Source organism: Notolabrus celidotus, chromosome 22 (assembly GCF_009762535.1).
Source record: "Notolabrus celidotus isolate fNotCel1 chromosome 22, fNotCel1.pri, whole genome shotgun sequence".
NCBI lineage: Eukaryota > Metazoa > Chordata > Actinopteri > Labriformes > Labridae > Notolabrus > Notolabrus celidotus.
Window position 1 is genome coordinate 12,958,235 of NC_048293.1, and position 17,405 is coordinate 12,975,639.

Consider the following 17,405-nt stretch of genomic DNA (forward strand, 5'->3'; position numbering starts at 1 on the left):
TTTTTCTGAATTGATAGGGAGGGAGGATTCAGGGAGAGACTGAGTAGAGAAGAAGTCAGGGCTCCTGCAGGATTCAGTGCTAAGCTGTGTGGTGTCAGAGAGGTATGATTCTTAAAACTGAACCTGAGGTATAACTCAGTAGTGCATACTATCTAAGAATAGATAATATAGTTCTTATGTTTACACTTCCACCTGTTCTGAATGGATATCAAATTATTAGAATTTGAATTCGAACATTATCAGAAAAAAGCAGGAGTTTGCATTTTATCAGCACATCACCAAGTAATCACAAATAATCAGGAAGTGATTGTCCAGGATGCAAATGTATTGAGTCCTACCTGTTGCATGATTTGAAACAAGTACACTGATACTTGTGGTTATTTTTACACTTACTGTGATCCATACACCAACCCAGCACTTAGACAAACTATACCACTTGAAAAAAACTGTTATTACTAATTAATTACCAAAATGTTACAGCCTAATAACACCATGCATGGTTGTATTCGTTCAATTTAAGATAGAAGACATGCATCAATTAGAATTTATACTTTAAAAAATCATTGAACTTAATGAAATTTAAATTGACGGATTTCCCGCCTGGAAATGACCTTAGTTATCATCCTCTGGTCCCTGATGAAGTGTAACCTCTGTCTGAAAGAAGTCGTCACAGACGGTTGTATTTGAGTGCTATAGTAACTGACTTGAGATTTAAGACTTTCAGTTTTTTTATGCTGTGGCCAATCAGATGTCAGGGTCACTGTGACCAACCCAGACACAGTCATAACGCTAGAATTTGACTCTCTATTTATGTTGACATAAATACTAATCTATTAAATGATGCCATTTTATATACTAGAGGTCAAAGGTCGAACTCATTGTAACACCATAATATTCTACTAAACACCCTCTAACCAGTAATCAGTACCAGAATTGTACACAAGTAATCTAAGGTGCTCACCTTTACTCATGGTGATTTTATTGAAGTCCTGTTAAAGATGGGGGTCAAATGATCAATGTTTACTAAATGTAGGGCTTCTTTGCAAAACTATTTATTCTCAAACTGTTGTTTACTGTTGCAGCTGCCACTTCCAGTCAAAAAGGAATTTGCCTCTGTTTGCTTCTCTCAATGACAGAGGCACCAAGAGGTGGAGAGACAGCAGAACAAGAACCACAACAAAGCTTTATAAAGTCAAAACAAGTTTATTTATCACAAATTAAATTTACATCAAGGAGTTTCACAATTTGTACAGTGAAAAAAACCAGCCTCATCCCTCTCTCAATAAAGTGAAAGAGGGAGAAATGCAGTGCTATCAACCTTTCCTGGGAAGCAGATGCATGCAACCTCATGGCAGTAATCTAGATTTTCTTAAGTCGTTGTTTTGTTTAACACAGGATCTGTCGTGCAACAACATTCATAATTCAAAGAGTTGTGTTATTTTTTATTATTCTATAATTTGCATCTGTCAGTTATTGTCTGACTAACACTGACAACACATTATCCTGTTATGGCAGCCAACGAAGTGTCATATAAAAATTCCTCCCTGTTGTCTACATACTTGTTCAGTTATTCTGTGAAATGAGCTGAGTGTTGTACAAATCCTAACCGCAGACTGTGCAATGTGACTACATGGAAATCATTTCTCCCACATGATAAACCAGTAATCAGGCTGAGATAGGAACACTAGGTTGGCTCTAATGGGAATTCTTGTGGCCTCCTCTGATGAAAATCAAACCTACTCAGAAGGCCCTCCATTAGAGATCTGGTGGTTTAGATGATTGCTCCCCAGAGTTTGTGTACAATAGAGCTAAAGCTCTGCTGCAGACCAGAGAGGCATTTTGGACTTAAGGATTTCAAAAATACAATAATGCTGTTTGTTCAGGTCTTTGTTTTTTAATCAACTTGTATGCAGTCTTCATGCAAACCATTTATTTCACAATAGTGTTCAAAATTGTTGAGCTCTGGAGTTCCCAAATTGAGGATGAAGACTCTCCAAGGGGACCACGATAACAATGAGGGGCTAGAAGACTATTAAGAGGATAACAAAGCTAAAGAAATATGCCTGTTATAAAATAACAAAATTATTCTGACTTCTTTTTCTTCATTGTTTTCTGTTTGACAAAACTGATGACAAAACCCAGAACAGAACTTGTGAATAGAAAGTATATTCGGGAGTTGAGTGTCCCAGATGTAGATGTAGATGTTACGTTTACTTTTTATTATATAATTTTTCCTCAAAGGAATAGATCAACACTTTGGTAAACAAACATTCAACTTTCTTGCTAAGATGTACATGGAGATAACTTCAACTCTCTGTCTGTCTAATATGAAGCTGAAGCCATTAAACGGTAATGTTAGCCTAACAAATATAACCTCAGCTAACCAACCTAACTAAGCTAACCAGCGTAGTTTAACTTAAGTAGTATTATTAAGTTTAGCTAGGGGGAGATACTACTTGTCACTGTATGTCAAATAGGAAGCCTTTAGCCATGAATTTCCCCATTGTGGGACGAATAAAGGAGTATCTTATCTTTAAGTGGTAAGGTTAGCCAAACTAATATAACCTTATGTAACCAACCTAACTAGCTCAGTTTGACTTAAGTAGCATTTAGCTAGGGCAAGACATGAGTACACATACACTACCAGTCCAAAGTTTGGACACAACTCCTCATTCAATGGCTTTTATTTATTTTAATTATTTTCAACATTGTAGATTAATACTGAAGACATCAAAACTATGAAATAATATGGTTTTTCTATAATATGGATTACAACAGTAGTAGTATTACTAACCCTACCTCTGAAAAACACAACTGATGGTCTCAAATACATTACTGTAAGAAGGCATGTTATTCCACAAATGAACTCTTGACAAGGCTCATGTTAATTCAAAACCATTCCAGGAGACCACTTCATGAAGCTGACTGAGAGAATACCAAGAGTGTGCAAAGCTGTCATGAAGGCAAAAGGGGGCTACTTTACAGAATCTAAAATCTAAAACATATTCTGGTTTATTTAACACTTTTTTGTTAATTAAATAATTCCATATATGTTCTTTCATAGTTTTGATGTATTTGGTATTAATCTACAGTGTTTAAAATAATTAAAAAAATACAAACCCTTGAATGAGAAGGTGTTTCCAAACTTTGGACAGGTAGTGTAGCTCAGTCCAAAGGTACAGAAAGCCTACAGTACTGGCACATTTCAGCTCAGTGATTATAATGTTAAAGCTTTTCATTCAGGAAAAACAGACTTATGAATTCATGCTTGGTATTGACCTCTGTTTAGGTGCTGAACTATTTCTTTGTAGAAGCTGGTACCTTTCTCGACAGTTAAGTTCCAGGAAGTGGCTGCGCCACACCAAGAAATTGTCTTGCAAATGACTCCCAATACACCCACTTTTACACAGAATGGACAAGAGAGTAAAGTTGTTCCTCTCTTAAGTCAGTGAGAAAGCAAACTGCTTCTTTTCTTTTCTTTGAAAGCAAAAAACCACCAATGCTATAATCACCAACTGGGAGCTTTTTAATTTAAGGATTCCTTGAGCAACTTCTGAATGACTTCCATGTGATAACTGCCACACTTTGTAAAAAAACAAACACTTGAGCATCCTTTTTTCCTTCATGCATGATACTGCAGAAATAGCTGAAGCTTGGAAACATTCTTTGCGCTTCTCATTGTTTACAATTGATGAAGTCTTAGTCCTGATGGATCCTGTCACAGACCATATTCAAGCTGAAATCTAAAAACATGCCTCTTCTTTAAAGGCTGTCTCTATTCTGTCCCATGATTCTGACCTCAGCACATTTTGTCTGACTTAAGTTAAAATTTGTTCTAAACTGTTTCACAATAATCTTATGTAACAGATGCATAAAAGATACCTGGTATTGCTTATTTATGCTTTCTGGAGTGACACGCTACAGCTCTGTGACCCACATTGAGTCAGACATTTGAGTACCACACTGCTGTGGTCACCCTGACTTTTGTGACACGATCTTCTGCCTCTGGAACATCCATCCGTCCAAATTGTCCTATTTTTCTGTCCCTTGGGGGACTGCAGAGAAATTGTGTGTCTGTATTTGTGGGCCCGTGTGGTGGCGCTTTCTCCTGTCATTGTTATTTAGGAGCCACATGGCCGCTTCACAACAGTCATCCATCTCTGTGCGACTCCTCGCCGTGACTTTGTTACACAATGTCCAGCTGTAGAGCAAAGCAGTGCGGTGTGGTGTGGTTGGAGACATCTGCTCCTCTCCTTCTGCAAAATCCCCTCTTCACATGGTTTTGTTTATGCGTAGCCCTTTTCATATCCCGGCAATGTGAAAAAAAAGCCCAGGAACACACAAACTCTGTCCAAATGACAACAGAGGAAATACAATTACAGGAAACACATTCACCACCAACCCGGCCCCGGGCCCACAGTGGCTTTCACTGCATGCAAACCAGGATGGGAGGATGAGCCTACAGCATGCTGTGTTATCATGGACTACAGCAGAGCCTCAGAGTCTTCAAGCCATCTTCTTTGACCCTTTTTTCTTATGTTGTCCTTAGACAAACCTGTCACATCAATGTGTGCAAACACTGTCATGGATCCCTTTGGTTTGCAAAACAAGGAAGCACCGCCACCTTTTGATCTTTAGTGCGGAGGTGGGAGCTAAGTCATGTGTGAGGCAGCAGGACTTGCTAAGTTGGCAGAGTTTCTGGTTTGTGATCTGGGCTGGCCCCAGACATGCTCTGGAAGACCTGGGGCTGTGATGAAACCACCCACAATTCTTGGCACTGTGTGCCTACAGTGCTGCAGTTACTCATCCTGGGACATGCAGCATCCCTGTAAGGTGCTGCAGAGCTGTGAGCGCTTCAATGAAGAGACTGTTGGATGTTTAAGTGTCTGTTTAATGGATTATTCAAAGGCTACGTATGTTTCATTGCGTCTGTGGCAGATCCCATAGGGATTGTTTTCATTTATTAAGAAGTACACAAACAATCCTCATCATTACATCATTTAATCATAAGCATATGATACACTTAAAAAAACATCCCTACACAAAGCTCTTAGTACAATTCTACTAAACATTGTGTGTTTTATTTACTTGGACAGATGAGGGGGAGAATTGGGTGAGGCCTTTTTTTACAGGGATGCTTTCTGTTAAGATCTTCTGTCAATTCCTCATCATTACGGTACAACCCGCGCTCATTCCCTGTGATTGGTCACCATTAGTAATCAGAAAACAATATCAGCAAAAGTGTCTGTAAAAACCCTGGAATGTGGTTTGGTATTCCCTGAAATTGTTCACTTATCACCTATTAAAGTTAATCTGAAACGTTACGCCTGGATTAATCTCAACCTCAGAACTTTACTTTCCCTTGACAGTGAGCGAGTCATCAAAACAGAGCAGAGAACCATAGTTTAACATGAAGTTCCTCAAAGACATTCATTCACCCTCTTAAAGGCTTCTAGAGGTATGTCGATGGTCAACACTTGCTGCAAAGCCAATCATTCTATGTCTTTGTGGAGGCACCACACCAGCGTCTGTCCCACCCCCGTCATCGTCAGCACCCGGAAGCCGATCTTCTCCAGCTTGTCCAACACCATGCGTGGAGGGTCGTCCACATGGTACTCAGAACTACAAGGGCATAAACACAAAGTAATTCTCCTTTTCCACAGATTTCTCTTTCTTTCAGTATAAACTTTCTTCGCAAAGTAAAATGCTGTTAATTGTCCTGGTGCTTGTTCACTTCCTTCCACACCTTGGTTCATTTCCCAGCAGCATTTGAGTCAGATTGCCAATGACAACACTGCCCTGATCTGTATTCCATCAGCTTGAATAGTTTACTCTAAATCTGCAAAGCAGGGGCCTTTCTCAAACATGCTGGAACTTTTTTCCTCTCTGGATGTGACCTGATCTCAGCTCTATCGTCAATATGTACACGATAGCTGCCAAAATGATAGAAACACCAGTGTTAAGTGCCTAAATATGGAAATGTGTTTGCACCGGGGAGTCAATTCTGCATGTGTCTTCGGAGCTCTGATTGGAAGGGTGCCATCACAGTTTCCTATTTCATGTTTACCAGATGATGGCGGAGATGTTTTTTCACAAATTAATCTAGATAATTAACCGTCCTCTTGCTGGTAGAGTTGTTCTGATACCAGTGATGGAAATGCCTCTGATGCGGCCTAAAATGCAAGAATAGTATTGGCAATTTACACCAGGTAATGTCCTGATAGGCTAATCTAGCCTTGAAACCGGTCAACTTTTTTAAAACGTGAAGACTCTCTTCACTGCTCCAAAAAAGAAACAAATTGCCCATTTTTGTCATCATTGATAAATTGCATCTCCTGGGCACCTGCTGCTTTAGACCAGTGAAGAAGAACTAAATGTATGTATTTTATGATAGGATGATAGTGATTAAAAAAATGGTGATGCTTGTAGAGGGTGTAAAGTTAGTCATAGCTGCCAACTTATGAAGAATATGGTGAAACACTGGAAATTAAACCACTTAAATGGACATGTGCACAGTATTTAGGGCTACAGATTTGGAGGGTGTTGCCATAAAGTTAGGGCAAATAGGGATACATCTGCAAAACAGCACTTGTTGTAATGTTCCAAATATGGAAAACAGCTGGTGAAATTCTTGGTCTTCTACTTAGTAAAGACTAGGCAATCAAGTGATGTAAATCTGCTGGTTTTGTAACTTGTTAGCCTTTAAATTAGTAAATAAAAGACTTTTTTTTCTCCTTTCCTATAATAAAATATTGTATCGTTGGAATAAACAAACATTAATAAATTATTCCCATTATCTGTAATGAGATTTGGTACTTGGTACTAGCCAATAGGCTACACCAGTTCAGCAGGTAACAGAATCAGTACAGGGGAGGAACATCTTGTGATCCAGCAGGTCTATCTGTAGGGGGCATTAGGTGCTTTCTGGATGAACCCCTCTGCCAAACAATGACTGTAATCTCAGTTTACTTTCTTAACTGCAACCTAAAGTACATTCAGACTGGTTACCTGCCACATTTCTTACTCACTCACTTCAAACACATATGTCCCTGTTTTCAGTACTCACAAGTTGTTTCCCAGCATGGTTGTTTTCCTTGCTCCCAGGTAATTCATGACGGCTGGATCAGAATACTCATCTCCCACATTAGTTGGGCCAGTCTCCTGTGGAAAAACAATGGACACTTAACTATACAGTTAGTCGTTTGTTTGTGATTGAAGGAGAACTTATTGCACCGGTGAAAGAGTATCTATTGAGTGTGACATGCGCAGCTCTGGTTTTACCTGCAGCTCTCTGGCAGGTGCAGATCATAATCTCTACTGACTGCACAGCCTATAAATAGATATCCATAGTTCTCAGAGGCTGTATAGCATTATGTAGCTTGAGTCTGCAGGCAACAGATTGAACATGCGCAACAAGAGGCCGATAACTGGGCAACATGTGTTTTTGATTTAGAGCCCCGTGGCATAAAAAGAGAGATAAAACATGAACACGCGCGGTGTTTCTCTGTTTGTAGCTGTGACTGTTTGCTGTTTTCCAGCATGCATATTATTAAAAGCCACTGCCGAACTGTAATCTGCAAGTGTCGAGCGTGATTGATTTGTAAGAAGCGCTGTGTTGCTCTGCCAAAGAAAATAAACACTGAAACTCGGACGCGCGCCTCCTAAAAGCATGACACGAGGAGTTTACACATGCAGGATACACACCAGCCGGATCTGCGTACTGATGAATATGTAAGGCATCCCTGCTCCCTGGCGACAGTCCGTTATTCCTGTGGGAATGACCGAGGAGGTTTTCCTCAGACGCGACGGTCCCCCCTCTCCAACTCGCGCTGCTGCTGACAGCTTTTTACGGAATGCGGAAACACCCACCGCGGTGGACCAATCACAGCGCTGCTCCCAGCATCTGTGTGTTGTGCTGCTCGGTGCACACAGTCTTGCTCAACTGATGTGATCAGTAGTTTGTTGACATGAGAAATGTTGGCAAATGTGCATGTTCCAGAGGAAGTGTTGTTTCTGCACAGTTCACAGAGACAGTTTATCATTCAGTTTAATCACTCGCCCTGTTTATTTTCCTCTGAATGACATCCTCAGAACAAAACTCCTTTGTAAATCATCATTCTGCAGCTGGGAAATGAGTGTTTTCACCTGAGTAGATGTTAAGTAATAAGTGGATGAAGACAAAACAGCCAAAGCACATGGCATTCTGTTATTTCAGGGTCTTTTCTTGCTTTGTGCAGAGACATACACATTTGAAGCGTTACAACTTTGCACATCCTGTCTACAAACTCACACAGATTCAGTTTGCTTTACTCAATGGCTTTAAAAAAATCAGGCCTGCCATTATGACATTGAACCCACACTGTTTGGAGCTGTAATTTCCTCCTCAGAGATTTGTTAATTTCCTCCTCAGTGCAACAATAATAAATTTGGATCAGCCTTTTGACAGAGAGGGAAATGAAAGACCTCAACTAAAGGCAAACAACAATAGACTCTGATAAAATCAGCAATATGAGTGTAATGTCCAACTGATGCCAGAGGAGCAGACAGACACTCAGCTAGGCTCTGCATGTTAGGGCGTTATACAGTATGATCGCAGCTGGGTATTCTGATGATGGATAGACATGAATCAAAACAACCCAAGGTGCATTCAAAAACACCCTGGAACACAATAAATGCAGAACACATAATCTTGACGTTTTGTTTAGACTCTTTCAGATATTGTTGCTAGATGTGATGAAGCTCTGCATTGTTTAGACTACACGGCTACAGTTTGTTTAGTGTCAGGGATGTGTCTGCCATAACAGTGTGATGTGATGATCTTGAGCACTTTTTTGCAGGTGCTCAGTGGGACCAGCTGTGTAGATTGCCACCTTCTGGCAATATCACATTCATCCTCTGTGTGCAACAATCACATCTTTAACATGGTTCAAAAACATCCAATGCAGCATACATATAATTGATGAACTAGCCTACATGTAACTTTGTCATTAAAAAAAAAATGGGGAGCTCTTCCTGTCCAGTAACTCTTATCTTGTGCTTTATCTGTTCCCGTTAACCCTGGACCTACTTCAGGAAAAGAAAACAGGAAAGCAGCCAAGGCCCCGAAAATAAACCAAAGACCCCCCTCTTGCATCAAAAACACTCTCTCCAAACATGTTCCTACCCGAGCCACTTCCTGGAGTCCCGCAGTGTCTTCCATCAATGGCTCATCTGCTGCTGGTTATTGGGGGGCAAGGTCAGCTCTTCTTTGACCTGTGGGGATAGTGGGGCTGGTCCCTGGTGGGTCCACAGGAAGCAGTTTGATCTTTTGATGAGGCCTCTGGCTTCACCTTCTCAGCTTCAGTGTGATGGCCTGTTGCAGGAATGCTTCTGTCATATTATCTATCAGTATTTAATGGACAGTTACAGAGAAAAGATACATTTGTGATCACCAAAACAGCTGCCACTTGCCATAAGAACAGTTTCTTCCCCCAGGCTGTCACTCTGATGAACACCAAACCATAACAGTGTCATACCTTATACCTGTTGGATCAATACTCCTTGTAAATATACATGTAAATATACAATGCAACAATTCTCCATGCAGAATTCCATAGTTCTATTTATTTTATTATTTAACTACTATTTTTTTAATGTAAAAACTACCTCTGCTACTCACCACTGCACTATTATCATATTATTTTAGCCTGTACATATTAGTCATGCCTACTTGTTGTTCTTTTGTATTTATAGCTGATGTTATTGTTATTATATTTTTATTTTTATATGTAGGCCTTATTTCTTATGCCTTGTACAAAGAGAGCACAGTTTACCAAAGTCAAATTCCTAGTGTGTTCAAGCATAACCTGGCCAACAAAGCTGATTCTGATTCTGATTCACTTCAGCTCAACTATACAGTGCCCTCAAAACTTGACAAAAGTCTACCAAAGTTCATGTAGTTTTCTTTACTAGTGCTGTATTCACACATATACTGTATATCATGGGACCTGAGATCTTTGTGTGCTTAATGATGCCGCTTCATATTCTTCTGCTTGATAGCTCTTTTTCACTGTTACGCTGCTCTAAATATTTCAATTAAGTATTGATAACAATGATGAAAACTGTCATCATATCATCAGTCTCTTCTTTAGTTGCTTGGAGATCTTAAAACATTACACCTAAACATCTGCTGCCACCATGTTGGAAATAATGACAACACTACACTTGTGAATAGCACGTTTCACTCACTACAATACACTCAGTTGACAAGTCCAAAATAATATACACTTTTTGTATAACAGGATTAACATATCTCTGATGTGCTTTGAGTTTGAGGTTACACATACGAGCTAATCATCCAGATACTGATTAGGCACAGACACTGTTTCTGCTGCTTTCAGTATAAACACGCACAAGCACATATGCATACACATAGCCTATGAACTCAAATATCATAAACAAATACAAAATGCTAAGTCAACTTACGTGGACACTCTGGACTGACATTTCAGAAGTAGAAGAACTTATGGTAAAAATTGTAGCATTGCAGTTGTTCATTTCACAGGACACTGATAAGATTTGCATGATGTTATGAAGCTGTTTTGAGATGCAAAATGATGGAATTTTAAATTTGTGATTAAACATTTAATTAATTACAATTTAAAAAATGAATCAACCGACAGCCCTAGTTTGGATTCAAATCACCTTCTTATTATTGAATCGGATACATGGCCTGGAACCCCATCTTTGCCCCTCTGACTGTTGCTATCTCTGCAATCAGAGATTAAGAAACAAGTCTTGGCTATGAAATAGTAAAACATTTGCGTAAAGGATATATAAATATGATTTATTTAAAAGTTTTTACTGGGGGTTGAAAAGGTAAAACAGGTGCCCTGACATTTTAGGCAGTAAAGGAGGCTGCACTCAAGAAATGTTCACTAAATATAGTTAAAACCATTCAACAATTTTCTTGAATCCAAGTGGTATTCAAAAAATGAAAGCAAAAAGTAATTCTTTAAACAATTAAAAGTGTGTCTCCCGCCTCAGACATCCCACCCATAACACAGAGCTCCCTCTGATAGATATGTCTGATGGATTTACTTGCTGTGAATATGTGTGGGTGAAAATCTGCACTGCTAAAGCAATCACTTTAAATCACTGTGCGGGGACTGAATAGGAATGAATAATACAGCAGCAGCAGCAGACAATGTGTGTGTATGTGTATGATGATTTACTGTAGGTATATGTTAGAGGGATATTGCGATATTCAGCAGAGAGATTTAAACTGTGGGAGGGCAGATAGACATGCTCTCTCTGATAGATTAGGTGTTACAGTGCTGTTTAATAATGATGAATCACTGCGTTGTTGAACTGTGTATTTCTTCAGACTGTTAGACTTGTGCATTTATGCTTTCGTGTCTGCATCTGCCTGTGCAGTCTAGTTCTCCTTGGAGAAGATATATCATTGACCTCCTTTCTTTTTTACTGTTTTCCAGATTACACCCAGCGGCTTGCACAAAGTGTCTCCATACTGCAGAGTTATTCCCCAGCAGTCTTCACAAGGTTAAATTCTTCCCTCCTCCTCCTCCTCTCTTTGTCTCTTTTTCTCACCTTAGCTCACCTCTCTTCCTACGTGTTCCTGCTGTGCTCACTGATAGATGATACCGTCTCCTTTATGAATAACACAACACTTTGTGCTTACACTGCTGTGAGAAATTTCAAGCACTGTCACCATGTTAATATTTTGTTGAGAAACACCGGGATGTGGTTTCAGCGGCTGTAGATACTGGCAGGGTTTGTTTGGGGAGACTTTCTCTCAGTGATTAAGACAAATGCTATCAGTAATGTGCAAAGACACTTTATTTTGAAGCTGTGTCTTTTCTCTGATCACAGTGATTCAGAGCTAGATTTTGTGCAAGGATTATGTCCCTTTGGGCTACCATTAATGGGGCCTATCGGGCTTTTAGTAGCAGGAAACAACATGATGCATAATCATCACGGAGGAACATTTCTAAGAAGGCGTGCATGTAACCGCCATATATCTTAGTTTGTTGGTCTGCATTGGTCATTGTTGTCTGTGATGCTTCCCAGTGACTCCGACCACAGTAATGTGCATTTATTAAGACTATTCATCACTACTTAGATCCAGTAGAGCTGACTAAAAAGAAAATTATCCAGATTTCTATCCTGACCTGGGGATAACCTCGGGAAAAAGGCTCCCTCAATGATTTAAGTGTGTCCTGTAGAGTATTTAGTAGGAGTGGAAATTGCTAGATGACTCACAATACAATACAATGCGATACGATGCAAAAAGATACGTTACAAAATAATACGATATGATGCAAAACGATACAATACAATACAAAGCGGTACAATACGATACAAAAGGATAGGATATGATACAATATGATACAAAGCAATACAATACAATGTAAAATTATACAATACAATACAAAACAATACGATACAAAACAAAATGATACGATGTGACACAATGTGACACGATGCAATATGATGTGATATGATGCAATACAATACAATATGATACGACATGATACGATATGATATGATACAATACGATATGACATAATAAGATGCAATGCTATACATTACAATACAATACAATACAATGCAATGTGATACTATACAAAACACTTTACTTGGCCCACAATATAGATAATGTCACGATACAGCAATACTGCGATAACCGATAAATATTGCAGAACTATCATGTAACAATATTGAATTCCCCTTGAAAGGCAACATCACACAGGGTACGTGTTTTAGTTTGAAAAGCTTTGGGCTTTTATTAATTTATTTGCAAAGAAATCATGAAAATAGTTGACAATTTTGTTTAAGTAAAAAAAAAAAAGATCTGCATGATTGCATTGTTCAAATTAGAATTAATTTTATTATGATCAAAGCATGCCAATGTCTCTTAAAGGTTCTATGTAAGGACACGGCGCTGGATCAAAAGTCTGAAAAAGAGAGAAAAGGGAGAATGACAACATGGATGCATACCGCTGGGACTGAGTCACAGCATGGTTACCATCAGGCCTGTGGTTATTATCATGTTTTTTATTATATGTTGCAGCATGTGGTTGTTGTTTATGAACAAGTTCGGCAGAGGTAATCTGCTCAGTGTATCACTGAGGCTTCTCCACACCAAGAATGGCCGCTCCTAGAAAAATAACTACGACAATGAGGTTGGCAAGCGCCGAGAGACAGCTTGACTTTGTTTAACACATCACAACAACAGCAGGGCTGCACAAATGCTGCCCTCAAAGTTGCATTTTATCCTACAGAGAACTCTTTTGCTGGTTTAGACTGAAACATTCCTTGCAGCTGTGTGTGTGTGTGTGTGTGTGTGTGTGTGTGTGTGTGTGTGTGTGTGTGTGTGTGTGTGTGTGTGTGTGTGTGTGTGTGTGTGTGTGTGTGTGTGTGTGTGTGTGTGTGTGTGTTTAGATGACATTTTGAGAAGTAGCTGCTTAGTGTAGAAGTTGATTTTACACATGGTTTAATTCTTTTTCATTCACCCTTTTTTTTCTATTTGTGGCTCCTTGTGATCACTTGTTGTCATCGTTCCTTGAAGGGGAAGTTCCTTTTTTCTTCAGAAGTGGGGTTGTATGAGGTACTTGCAATCGTAAGTTACCCACAGGGGTTGCTGATCAGCCCGGCCTCTTTGTTGAGTAAGTGGCAAGAGAAACCGCACAGAAGCTAGGCTATCAACCACTGCAGACGGTACCAATTATCACTAATTTTAATTAAGTCTGACCCAAACATTAATGACAGCATGAGTGTACGCGAGATTGAGAAACTGTCCCACTCCTTATTTGCCATTTGAAAGCCACTTTGTTTTAAAAGTTTTTGTAGATGCAACATGCACATGTAATTCTGCTTCTACAGATACACTTACCATGGAGATGTACGTCATAAAACCCCACTTCTAAAAAAACACAGACTATTCCTTTAACACAAAGCTAAAGTTAACCTAAAGGGCTGGTTCAGAGGTTTTAAAGTGGGGTTGTGTGAATGCACAGTGGACAACATTCAGCACAGCTCCTGTTAGGAGAGGCTTATTACAGATGAGGCTGGCTGTGCAGTGTATGATGTGAGCCAGAACGGCCAGTACAGACTGAAATCAAACTTCACTGTTCTCTCTTATTTTCCCGACTATTCTAAAAAAAATGGATTCTGGTCTTATTAAGATTATGCTGAATTCTGTTTTTTTTTAGCCATGGTGGCCTTGGAAAGCAGCAGCCAGCTCCACTGAATGTAAAGATCAACACTCCATGCCAAACAGTGATACATCGCTTTTCGTTGATCTTGTTTCTAAAGAGGATTTTGAAAATCAGATCCCAAATTATCCGACTAGACTCTGACTGAGGAGCTGCTGTACCCAACTATCAGGAAAACTAACACCAAAGAAATGAATGAATGGAAAAACTCTCCAAACAACCAAAGATGTTCTCAGGTTTTCTGGTTCATAAGTGTCCTCTTGTGTCCATCGTGAGCTGCATTTCATAGCTTCTGTAAGAATATATTTTCTTTTGTTTGTTGTCACTTTTACTAACCTCTGACGTGGGCAGCTATTCTAATACCAAGTGCTGTATGCAGAGGTTATCAAGGCCATTGTGCAGAGTAAATTTGAGATGTCAACGTGAATCAGCGACAAAGTTCAAATACAGGATACACTTCAAGTGATTTTTTTTCCCTCTCAGTTATTAAGTGGCCAAAGACCGTGCTACTCATCACCTCTTCTGTGGCAGTGAACAGCTCAGCTTAAGGTTCATATATGCTCTACGTGTGAGATGCATATGTTGTCTGGAGGCTTACAAACACTGACCAAACATTGCAGTACCACCAGAAATCACAGGGGCAGTGTTGAACAGTGTAGCCAACAGATCTAGCCAGACCAGCGAAACACAACCAAAAGAATACTTTGGAAAATGTTGGAACTTTGAGGAAAGATTTTGCATGCTGGTTTGATACTATAAACATATAAATGATGATAAAGGACGTATTTAACGACCTCACAGACCACTGACATCCACAACACTATCTCAAGTTTTGTCTCTTTCTACGTAAATACATAATAAACATCCCCTCAGTCATCTCAATGTTTGTTGTCAGAAACTTTTGACTCTTTTTTTCTTGTGCAACTTTTGATTCTGAGTGGTGCCCTCTAGTGGATGCACTGTTTAATGCCTTTCCGATGTAACGTATGCATTTGAGTATATGTGTGAGGATGCATAAACTAGCCTTTAAAGGTAGGAACTCCAGCCAGCCGCAGAAAACCTGAACCATCCCTCAAACGCTAGGACCAAAGTGTTTGTGATTTACAAGAGCTTTGAAATTCTTCAGGATTGTGCGTCAACTACAGAAGCAGACGTTTCATTGTCCCAGTCTTAGCCCAACATGAATTTCCATTAATAAATCAGGAGCGCCCTTGAAACGAAGAGCCCGACTGTCTGCTAAATATCCGGTTTGGAGAGACAAAGTGTGTGAGCAGAAAATCCAGATGCAGAGTGGCCTTTAATATTGGAGCCCACAGTCAACAGAATAATCACGTGAAAGAGCAAAACCTCAGCAAGAAAGGAAAGAAAGAGCGACAGACGCACGATGAGAGTCAAATATGTGACAATGAAGTCATGGTAGTCCTCACTATGATCGAGGCCATATGTCTGCTGGGGCTCCCTTGCTGTCTTCCTTCATCTTTCACATCCCAGTCTGGATTTTCATGGAGTGTGATTGGAAGTACAGGTGACAGGTACAAATTACGGACAAACAATTCTACAAACCACAGACCACAGTATCATATCAGCAACGAGCTGTCATCAGAATCATTGTAAAACCAATGCAGCAATGAATCCCCATCTGGCTGTGTGTCTTTATTGTCCTGTTGTGACAGATAACAAGTAAATTACCATCTCTGGTCAGAATCCATGACGGGAATGCATCCGGAATCTGACCATTTAACACGTTTTCAGGGTTTTGAGGTACGTCAAGGCTGGCGTGACTATCGTGAGTAACTCAGTGGAAAGTGGGATTGTTATGCTTCTGCAAGATGATAGATGAAGCTGAGGGCAGAAAGTCACATTCTTAAATGTACTGCGGTTGAATCGGTTGCTATGTTCCCAGACCAATAGCTCACTGACACTTATCTAATTCATAATTTGCTGATTTATTACAAGCTGCAGCTAAAGCTAAAGGTCACAGGAGAGACATGGACACCCACATTGCTACACACACTCATACACTCACAGATTCTATATTGATATTTGTATTTGTATTTTCACCCTATTTCTCTGTCTGTCTCCGTCTCTCTGCTGTATTAAAGCGGTTGGGAGATTGAGTAATGAGGCTTAACATGTAATCCAGACCTCCCTTTCTTATCTTTGCTTTTTCTCCTCTTCGGTTTCACTCTTCCTCCATACCTCCAACCGCTTCCAGGAAAAATTTGGCTTATCATCAGCACTCCTCTCTTCGGCTTCATCCAAATTGCATTCCACATAACTCAGATCCTCCTTATCTCCTGTCAGCGCTCATGTTTGTGGGTGACTTTTAGATTTAGTTTGTCCCAGATGGAGTTTTGCATTCTGTTGTGGTTCTCATTTATTCATCCACTACAGAGAGTGCAATTAACGGCCGTAACACTGGAGAGGGAAACATTCTCAGCTGGTTATTGACTTTATATGAAGTTCACTCCTCGCTGTTTGTGTCTGGTTTACACTTTAAGTTTAAACTCAGAGTTTAAAGCAGACTGCTGTGTGCGGGGAGGCATTACCAGCAGGGCATCAGGCATCAGAAAGGAAAAAAAACCCAACTGATCTTAAGAGTGGATAAAAGTGAACAAAAGCAACAAACATAATATATCAGCAGTGAGGATGGGAAATATCACACCTTTGATCTTTGATTCGTTAAATGATGATCTGACCAAGCGGCAACCTCCGGTCTCAAAATATGAAGCCTATGCGTAAGTGTTTAAAAACTGCAGTTCATCGAGCATTCGCTTGAGCCTGGCTGCAGAAACACCGGAAACCACATACACACCAATTCAAAGAGACGATCTTTACAGCAAAAATAAACAGGTTTACAGCCTGGTACAAAAAACAATATGGGTCTTAGTAGCTAATTTCTCTATCTGCACACACTGTACGGGGGATTTTTTTCTAATGCGATAGTTCAGAAGATATTAAGATTACAAGTTTTGCCCATTTAAAGACATGACTGACTTGATTGACAGGCGGGAACACTGTAGCTGTAGGCTAGGAGGCTCTTTACCTCACACTAGCTTGACAACAGTTAGAATGACTTCAGCATTTCCAATATGGCTCCTGCCGACAATTGGCTTCAAAACAGGGCTTCAGAAACATATGGGTGACGTCAGGGATACTACGTCCATTGTTTATACAGTCTATGGATCT

General features: G+C 39.8%; 1 protein-coding gene and 1 long non-coding RNA gene across 3 annotated transcripts; one reads left to right on the plus strand and one right to left on the minus strand.

Moving 5' to 3' along the window:
- The first annotated feature begins 16 nt into the window (after positions 1 to 16).
- On the plus strand, positions 17 to 14,409 carry LOC117806074. The gene is made up of 3 exons (XR_004629592.1): positions 17 to 102; positions 11,475 to 11,541; positions 14,214 to 14,409. It is a non-coding gene; the product is annotated as an uncharacterized LOC117806074 (long non-coding RNA).
- On the minus strand, positions 4,874 to 7,866 carry gchfr (GTP cyclohydrolase I feedback regulator). 2 transcript variants are annotated; one of them, XM_034674744.1, is made up of 3 exons: positions 7,705 to 7,866; positions 7,067 to 7,158; positions 4,874 to 5,622 (listed from the first exon to the last, which is right to left on the minus strand). In XM_034674744.1, the coding sequence occupies exons 1-3, from the start codon at positions 7,738 to 7,740 to the stop codon at positions 5,493 to 5,495; spliced, it is 258 nt and encodes an 85-aa protein (XP_034530635.1). In that variant the 5' UTR covers positions 7,741 to 7,866; the 3' UTR covers positions 4,874 to 5,492. The 2 variants fall into 2 exon arrangements, with proteins under 2 accessions (XP_034530635.1, XP_034530634.1); XM_034674743.1 differs by having other exon boundaries at positions 7,067 to 7,161; positions 7,705 to 7,864.
- Positions 14,410 to 17,405: the final 2,996 nt, after the last annotated feature.

Bases quoted from the DNA above. Each gene is read 5' to 3' on its own strand.
- gchfr (XM_034674743.1), bottom strand. From the start codon at position 7,740: ATGCCTTACATATTCATCAGTACGCAGATCCGGCTG. The intron at 7,162-7,704 runs GTGTGTATCCTG...GTTTTTCCACAG, and splicing joins TCAGTACGCAGATCCGGCTG to GAGACTGGCCCAACTAATGT. The intron at 5,623-7,066 runs GTGAGTACTGAA...ATGCCCTTGTAG, and splicing joins ACCATGCTGGGAAACAACTT to TTCTGAGTACCATGTGGACG.